The sequence below is a fragment of the Gossypium raimondii genome, chromosome 10, assembly GCF_025698545.1.
Source record: "Gossypium raimondii isolate GPD5lz chromosome 10, ASM2569854v1, whole genome shotgun sequence".
Taxonomy (NCBI): Eukaryota; Viridiplantae; Streptophyta; class Magnoliopsida; order Malvales; family Malvaceae; genus Gossypium; species Gossypium raimondii.
In genome coordinates, this window is record NC_068574.1 from 1,172,908 (window position 1) to 1,182,296 (window position 9,389).

The 9,389-nt window shown below is 35.4% G+C and overlaps 2 protein-coding genes across 2 annotated transcripts; both read left to right on the forward strand.

Annotated features, from left to right (window-relative positions):
- Positions 1-6,233: 6,233 nt before the first annotated feature.
- LOC128033684 (protein NDR1-like) lies at positions 6,234-7,137 on the forward strand. The gene has a single exon (XM_052621610.1). It carries the CDS (start codon positions 6,333-6,335, stop codon positions 6,915-6,917), a length of 585 nt encoding a protein of 194 aa, XP_052477570.1. The 5' UTR covers positions 6,234-6,332; the 3' UTR covers positions 6,918-7,137.
- Positions 7,138-8,263: 1,126 nt separating this feature from the next.
- Positions 8,264-9,073, forward strand: LOC128033685 (protein NDR1-like). The gene has a single exon (XM_052621611.1). The coding sequence runs from the start codon at positions 8,373-8,375 to the stop codon at positions 8,937-8,939; it is 567 nt and encodes a 188-aa protein (XP_052477571.1). The 5' UTR covers positions 8,264-8,372; the 3' UTR covers positions 8,940-9,073.
- The last annotated feature ends 316 nt before the right edge of the window (positions 9,074-9,389 follow it).

Here is a 9,389-nt window from a genome sequence, read left to right on the forward strand (position 1 = left end):
TCAAAGGATCGTTGGTGGTACCAAGTTCCAAACCTACATTGATTTGTACGGTTTGGACGGGGAAATTATATAACCCAGATAGTTTTAGGGCTCATATGAAAAGTTTATGGAAGACAAGAAAAAAGTTTGAAATCAGACTGGTGGGACAAAACATATTTCTAATAATTTTTGAGATTGTAGAAGATCTGGAGTTGATTTTGGAGGGGAGACCTTGGCTCTTTCGTAAAAATTTAATTTTATTTGACAGGTTACACCAAGCGGTGGAAAGAGATCAGATAAAGTTAACTTCATCCCCGTTTTGGATAAAAATTGAATCGTGTTTCCCAGAGTTCGACAAGAAAGATTTATTGCATGCCATTGGTTCTACGTTTGGTGGGGTCCTCAGATCTAAAATTAGTGAAGATTTCTGCCGACTCAGAGTTAAATTGGATGTTCAAAGACCACTTAGAAGAGGTATTTTTGTTTTTAATGTTTATGTTAGTAAAGTTTGGATACCCTTCAAGTATGAAAATTTGCCAATATTCTGTTTTGAATGCGGAAGAATGGGGCATGAGATGAGTAATTGCACCCAGCTATTACCTGCAAGGAAAAATAAAATCAGTGAAAATCATCCTTATTCTGTGGCCTTAAAAGCAGAATCAAGATTAATTGGAAAAGAAAGTGTGAAGTTTAATAGTTTGAAGAAACAGACTGGGGTTCAGAGTTCTTATATCGGAGAAGAGAGAATTTCACACAATAGTATTAAATGTGCTGAGAAAGGAAGCAATGAAGAGGGGGGCCCGCAGGAGAATTTGGAATTAAAAGAAGGGGAGGAAATGCCAGAACAGGAAGGTATTTTGCAGGTAGAGGAAGCTGAGAAGGTGAATTTAAAGGAAAGAGGGAAGATGCTAAAAGAATATGCAAGTGAGAAGGTGAGTAATTGTAATAGAGAGAAGAGCCAAAACCCAAATCAAGAGAAACAAGAAAAATGGATAAGCATTCAATATGGCACAACAACGACAAAAGCTAGAAATAATACGAGGAAGAGGAAGCCCACTGATGCAGATTTTATCAGCGATCATACAGGAAAAGGAGACAGAGAAGGAATTAAAAGGTTGAAACAGGATACTTCAGACTACAACAAAGGCCCTGTGGAAATGGTGACAGACACTAATGAGCAAATTGAAGTTCAAGATTTATTGATATCGGCGGCTGCCAATAGGCAAGCCGACCGGACGCAATGAAAACCATCAGCTGGAATGTTCGTGGATTGGGGAGTCCACGAGCTGGAAAAAGGCTGCGTTACTTCCTCAAGCAGCACAATCCCCAAATGGTCTTCTTAATGGAGACCAAAGTTGATAGACAGAGGATGGAAAAAATCAGACGGAGATGCGATTTTATGAATGGTATTCATATAGAAGCACAAGGTTCGAGAGGAGGATTATGCTTAGCATGGAAAGGAGACACCAAAGTAAGTTTACGAAGTTTTTCTAGGAATCATATTGATGTTCTGGTTGAAGTGGAACAGGGTAACAAAAAGTGGAGATTTACAGGTTTCTATGGCTCTCCATATGTCCACAATAAGAGTGATTCGTGGGATTTGCTGATAAAGCTGGGGCAAGATAAGAGCCATCCATGGTTGGTAAGTGGTGACTTCAATGAGATCATGTATTCTTTTGAGAAATGTGGGGGTGCCCCAAGGGAAGAGAACAGAATGAAGGCATTTCGAGAGGTCTTAGAGAATTGCCATTTAGAAGATTTGGGTTTTTCGAGAGTATGGTTTACATGGGAAAGGGGAAATTTACCAGAGACAAATATTAGAGAAAGACTTGATAGGGGGTGGTAAATGATAAATGGAGGCTCCTATTCCCAGCAGGTAGAGTTAACCATCTACCCCACACAATGTCAGACCACTATCCACTTCTAATTAACACAGATGGCGAAAGCATTCATAATGGCAATTTAAAATTTAAATTTGAAGCGTGGTGGTTGATGGAGGAGACTTGTGAAAAAATAATTAAAGAATCTTGGGAGTCAGGAACAGGCCCAGTAGCCGAGAAACTTGGAAAGTTGCAAGCAGATTTATTAGACTGGGCGAGAAGGATTAAGAAAGGACGGGAGGGGCTAAAGAAAAAGTTAACAAAGCAGCTGGAAGTGTTAATGGGGAAAGAAAGGAATGACAACACAATGGCAGACATTATAGACACTAAGATCCACCTAAATATGGAAATTGATAGGGATGAAATATATTGGGAACAAAGAGTAAGGGTAAATTGGCTGAAAGTGGGTGATAAAAATACACCTTTTTAAATAGGTTTGCTACTTCTAGAAGACATATAAATTCAATATCCAAATTGGAGAAATCTGTGGGCGGAGAAGCAACTGAGGAGAGTGAGATTAATGATGTGGCCACCTCCTATTTTCAGGAACTTTTTACGACAAAAGGAAGGGCGGAATGTTGATATCTCCTATCGGGAATAAAGGAAAATATTTCATCAGATATCAATAGAGAGCTAATGTTAACCTTTACAGCAGAAGAATTGTATGCGGCATTAAAGGAAATGGGACAAACAAAAGCTCCAGGATATGATGGTTTTCCAGCCATTTTCTTTCAGAAATTCTGGCATATCGTAGGTAAGGAAATAACCAATCTTTGCTTGGAAATTTTAAATAACGGTGCAAGTTTTGGTAATTTAAATCACACCGACATTGTGTTGATTCCAAAAATTCCAAATCCCACTAGCATAGTTAATTTCAGACCTATCAGTTTATGTTCAGTAATCTACAAAATGGTGGCAAAAACAATTGCAAATCGACTACAAGCAGTTATTGGAAGATGCATTGATGCTGCTCAAAGTGCATTCGTCTCGGGAAGGCTAATAACAGATAATGTGATACTAGCTTATGAGATCTTACATACTTTTCGGCAAAAGCGCACAGGAAAAAAAAGGATACATGGCAGTTAAACTTAACATGAGCAAAGCCTATGATAGGGTTGAGTGGGGATTCTTGAAGGAAGTGATGTTACGAATGGGCTTCACATCAGAGTGGGTTAAGCTGATTATGACTTGTGTTTCCACAACATCCTATGCAGTTAATACAAATGGTAGAAGTGGAAGAGTTTTTTCACCATCTCGAGGCTTATGTCAAGGAGATCCGCTGAGCCCCTTTCTTTTTCTGATTTGTAGTGAGGGGTTATCATCTTTAATGAGATTGGCTTCAGAAAAGGGACTGATAAAGGGTGCAAAAGCAAGCAGAAGAGGACTAGAAATTTCACATCTACTCTTTGCAGATGATTGTATGTTGTTTGGGGAAGCATCTGACAGGGGTGCTAGTATACTAAAGGAAATTTTGAAGGAATATGAAAAGTGTTCCGGTCAGTGCGTTAATTTCAACAAGTCTACCATATTTTTCAGCACCAATACGTCAGAAGGAAAAATGAATGAAGTTTCGACAAAATTGGGGGTTAGGATCTCAACAAACTTAGAACGATATCTAGGGCTTCCAAACATGGTTGGTCGACGAAAGAAAGAATCCTTTCAGCATTTAAAAGAAAACATTGCTACCAGGATTGATGGGTGGAGTACTAGAATGTTATCTCAAGGAGGTAAAGAAGTCTTCATTAAATCGGTGTTACAGGCCATTCCAACGTACGCTATGTCATGCTTCTTATTACCAAAGACTCTTTGTGGAGAATTTGAAAATATTTTTGCTAAATTTTGGTTGCAAAAAACGCATGGTAGGAGAGGTATTCATTGGTGTCAGTGGAAGTACTTATGCCGCCCTAAAGAAGAGGGTGGATTGGGCTTTAGAAATATGGCTCAATTTAATGTTTCACTTTTAGCTAAGCAAGGATGGCGTATTATAAACAATCCAAATTCTTTAGTAGCGCAAGTATTAAAAGCGAAATATTTTCCAAGTGCTGATTTTTTAAACTCACAGTTGGGGAACAATATATCGTATACATGGAAAAGTATTTGGGCTGCTAAGGGCATTCTAGCAGAGGGCTTATGTTGGAAGGTGGATCAAGGTACAAAAATTTCAATCAGTCGTGATTATCGGATTCCAGTTTTACCGCGTGATAGATTACCAGTTTTAAGTTCAAATTTGAATGATAGTAAAGTTGCAGAGCTAATTGATTCAAGTAGCAGAACATGGAAACAAGAGTTGGTAGAGCATACCTTTCCGGAGGATGTAGCAGAGAAGATCCTCAGTATCCCACTAGCTGAAACACCGCACGAAGATTTCCAAGTTTGGAGCGTTGAAGCGACGGGTGAGTTCACAACACGGAGCGCCTATAAACTATTACAAAGCATTGAAAATAACCCTGAAGCTTATGCTTTACAAAATGACTACAAGGACTTCTACAGAAAACTATGGCTACTTGATCTTCCTTCAAAAATTAAAATTACAGTTTGGAAGATATCTTGGAATTTTCTAGCTACGCGAGCTAATATGCTACTTAGAAGACTGACGAACACGGCAGTATGTCCTCGCTGTAGTTTAGGAACTGAAATTATGGACCATCTTTTCCGGGAATGTCCTGCTACAATAGCAGTATGGAGAGAGTTATCTTTTCATAGGTTTTTGCAAGACAATCAAATGGGGTTTTTACAGTGGCTAACCTGGGTTTTCTCACGAAGCTCGACTTCTCAGCATCGAATCTTTTGTGTTGCAGTATAGGCCATCTGGGGAGACAGGAACAATAGATTGCATAAAAAAGATGGTAAATCTGGAAAAGAAGTAGGGAGATTTGTTCATAGCTATATTTCAGATCTTGATGCAGTTGGTAAAAATAGGTTGCAATCTTCCATACCTGTAAAAATATGGACAAAGCCAGTGGACAAGGTAGTCAAAATCAATTTCGATGCAGCGTACGACGGTAGACAAAGTAAAGCGGCTATTGGGGTTGTGGCCCGCGATAAGGAGGGTTCAGTTCTTCTTTCATGTACGGAGGTTCATCAAAGAGTTCCCTCAGCCTTTGGGGCGGAAGCAATAGCGTGTCGGAAAGCCCTCCAGATCGACGTTAACATGCAGTGGGAAAGAGTTATTATTGAAGGGGATTCTTTATCAATAATAAGAAAATGTAAAACAAAAAGCCCCGATAAATCATTGATTAGTGCGTATTTATATGATATTCATCAACTTCTGATTAAATTCAAGGAGTGTAGGTTTGAGCATATCCCAAGATTAGCAAACAACCTTGCGCATATATTAGCAAATGAAGCTGAAGAGTAGTAGAGAGCCTACCTGTGGACGAGTCCACAGGCGTAAATCCAAGCGGCCGAGAGGGCAAAAGAACCAGATTGAAGGAAGAAAGCGAGAAATGAAGGGATGAGAGTATAGAGAAGGGCAGACATCAAAGTTATTTCAGCAGCCCTAGAGTAATCTCAAGCGTCTTGGAAAAGTAAATAAAATTGAAGAGATAAGACGTTTGTAGTCTTTTAAGACTGATTGGGCAGGTAAAATAGTAAACATTTATTAGAATCAGATTTTGTTTCCTTTTTCATTTCTTTAGGAGATTTGGTTTTTCAATTTTTGTCTTTTAGTTTCTTTTACTGGGCTCAATTTTTTAATTGGGCTCGTTGGTTGTTTTTTCTAGGATATTATGTGTAACATTTATTTATTTTAAAATAAAGCCCAATCTGAAACTTATTTCAAAAAAAAAATAATAATAATATTTAAGGATTGGGAAACAGGGGCTTTGACACCATTGACTGTATAGTTTAATTGTATTTTACCCTCTCGATTATTTAATTTAATTTTTTAGCTTTTTAGATAAAAATTATAATTTTATTTTTTAAGCCACAATCAAAAGTTAAAACTACATTTAATTAATTTTAATACAAAACTTTTAGTTTTGTCCCTCAATTTTTTTAATTTTATTCCAATCCTCCTATCATTGAAGTGCTATAAGGGAAAAATTTCCCTTTTGGCTAATATATTAAAAAATTCCTTAAAACTACTATATTCTTTTTAATTTCTAAATAATATGATTTTACCTATGAAAGCTTTTGGTTTTAATTGAAGTAATAATATGTCGAATTTTAAACTATTTGATATTTCATGTTGACTTGGAATATTTAGAAGCTAGTCCTTGAAAGCATGTGCCCCATAGAGCAAAATAACATCCCAAAGAAAAGAATTTAGTGTGTCATTTACCCCCCAAGAAAGGCCAAAAAGCACTAATAAAAGCTGTTGCTAAACTTCCATATCCTTCAACCAATGAAATTCTTAAGATTCTTATACTTTATTCTCACTCAAACCATCACTTTTTTCTACCCCTCCCAATTAAACCAAATTGGCAAAATCCCATTCAAACCTCCTTTGTGTTTTCATTTCTCTTTGCGACAATGTGTGAAACCAAAAGCTTCTACTTGTGGCTTCTCCAAGTCATTGGCTTGTTAGGCATTCTTGCTCTTTGTCTATGGCTAGCCATGCGTCCTAAAAGCCCCAACTACACCATCGTCAACTTTTCAATCCCGGGGGCAAATACAAGCAACGAATCCGATCACGGTTCCATACAATACGAACTCGATATCGAAAACCCAAACCAAGATTCCGGTATATACTACGATGATATCTTCCTTATGTTCTATCATGGGGAAGATAAAGTTGGGAGCAAAACTATACCTTCGTTTTATCAAGGGAAGGATAAAACTCGTCAAGTGATTGATCAAGTGGATGTTGAGACCCGTTTTTGGACTGTTCTTCGTAAAGCAATAATGAATGCAACGGCTGAATTAAGGGTTGATTTGTCGACAAAGATTAGGTACAATACGTGGGGCATAAAGAGTAAGCAACATGGGATCAATAGGGAAGGGAAGATACCTATTGGTAAAGATGGTAAGATATCGAACAAGAAGAAGAAGGTTAAGCTTCGACATGCATCAAAAAAATGGAAACAACGAAGTACTCGGTTTCTCTTAAGTACTTGATTTACTTTTGATCTTGTTTATATATTTGTTGTCGTAATTACCAGTTTTTTTCTCTTTGGAGTTGTATATGTTAATTAGTTTGTGAAGACAAAAAAAAAAAAAAAAACCTTTATGGATGAATGATTTAGGCTTCTAAATGCAATACATGCAATGAAACAATGCTATGTATTATTGTTTTGTTTGGTACGAAAAATGTATGCAAATTTCGAAAATAGGTAGTTAAGGATAATTGATCATAGTGTTAATATTTTTTCGTTAATTGTATATAATGTTGATTGATATAATAATAAATTTAGTTCTTAAAGTTTATATTCTGTCAAATTGGTCTTGATTTGCCAAATCTAGCTTGCAACATGTGTAAATATTGAGACTAAATTTGTTGAATTTTTAAAATTGAGACAAAATTGAGAAAATATGTAAAAATTAAAAGCTAAATTTGCTATTATATTAATAAAGTTTATTTAGAATTGATGGAAGACATCAATGTCGTGATTAATTATTCTTACTTGCTCACTTTCAAAATCGTCAAAGATAAAATTGTCTTGATTTTCTTTTTATTTATTACTTAGTAGTGTTGAAAAAATACTTTTATTTATATATATATATATTCCAAGTCAACATATAAAATCCTTAATTTTAATATTTTTTTTCATTTTAAATCTTGGCATCTCAGGTTAACATAGAGTATGACATAGCAAAATAAAAGTTAAAATATGTACTAAGTGATTATACTTTTATAAAATTTAAATTTAGTTTATATATTTTATTTTTAAAAATTTAGTTAATTTACTTTTTCGGGTTTCATAATTCAAATCCAGTTACTAAGACTATTAAAAATTATTTTGTTAAATTTAAATTTATTACAATTTTAGTCTTTTTTAGTTACATGGCTACCAATAAATTTTTTAATTTCAAAATGTCGCACCAATAAATTTTAAAAAAATTAAACATATCAACAATTAGATTTGAATTTTGAAATCTGAAAAATAGATAAACTAAATTCCAAAAATAAAATTATAGAAATTAACAAGTATTGAACATAATGGTGAGGTATATTATACTTGTATAGAAAAAAAATTAAATTCAAATATTTGAGACAATATTATTATTAGGATGCACTACCACAAATTTTGAAAAGATCAATTTTCATTAGCCGTAACAATGTTAATAGCTAGTTATTGAAAGCTTGAATCACATAAAAGCAAAATAACACTCTAAAAGAAAAGAATGTAGTTCTTCATTCACCCCCACAAAGGCCAAAAACACTGATAAAAGTTGTTGCTAAACTTCCCATATCCATCAATGAATGAAATTCTTAATATTCTTAGACTTTATTCTCACTCAAACCATCACTTTTTTTTTCTCTACCCTCACACAATTAAAACCAAATTGGCAAAATTCCAGTAAATCCTTCATGGAAACCTCCTTTGCTTTTCATTTCTCTTTGCAGCAATAATGTGTGAAACCAAAAACCTCTGCTTGTGGCTTGTCCAACTTGTTTACATGTTAGGCCTTCTTGGTTTTTGTCTATGGCTAGCCGTACATCCTAGAAGCCCCGATTACACTATCATCAAATTTTCAGTCCCGTTGACGAATCACAACAACGGGTCTAGTCATGGAAGAATAGAGTACGAGCTCGATATCAAAAATCCGAACAGAGACTCTTGTATCTTGTACGACGATACCTTCCTCACGTTCTATTATGGAGAAGATAAAGTGGGGAACAAAACTATCCCTTGCTTTTACCAAGGGAAAAACCGAGAGAAGAGTGAAATTCATCGATTGAGTGATCAAATGGATGTTGAGACTCGTCTTTGGACCGATCTTCGTAAAGCAATAATGAATGCATCAGCTGAATTAAGGGTTGATTTGTCGACAAAGATCGTGTACTATACGTGGGGCATAAAGAGTAAGCAACATGGGATTAATAGGGAAGGGAAGATACGTATTGGTAAAGATGGGATGCTATTGAACAATAAGGAGGTTAAACTTCGACATGCATCAAAAAAATGGAAATTATGAAGCATTGTTGGCGCTTGATTTGCTTTTTGAGGTTCTTTATGTATGTTTATTGTTGTAATATTATGTTTTTTTCCTTAATCTTGGTTTTGTATTTTGTTGACTGGTTTAAGAAGAGAGAATTTCTTTTTCATCCATCACGGATTTAGGGATTAAGGGATCTAAATATAATTTCATACGATGAAATGAAACAATATCCTTTTGTTTATTAGACCAAAAATCTAAATGTAAATCCGGTAATGGCATGAGCTTGAAACAACTTAAGTCTCAAATGACTTGGATCAAGGAGCTAAAATGACCTAAACATAAAGTGATCGGCACCCGAAATGATTTGAATCTTGTAATGACCCAACTTGAAAAGCTCAAAATTTTGAACTTGAAATTATTTAAATCAAGGGTCCAAGCTAGAAACTTTTCAAGGGGTCTGGAATTGAATTACAAAACTTTTAAAAG

What these genes read in the sequence shown, in the direction of transcription:
- LOC128033684 (XM_052621610.1), top strand. Translation starts at nt 6,333, where the DNA reads ATGTGTGAAACCAAAAGCTTCTACTTGTGGCTTCTCCAAGTCATTGGC.
- LOC128033685 (XM_052621611.1), top strand. Translation starts at nt 8,373, where the DNA reads ATGTGTGAAACCAAAAACCTCTGCTTGTGGCTTGTCCAACTTGTTTAC.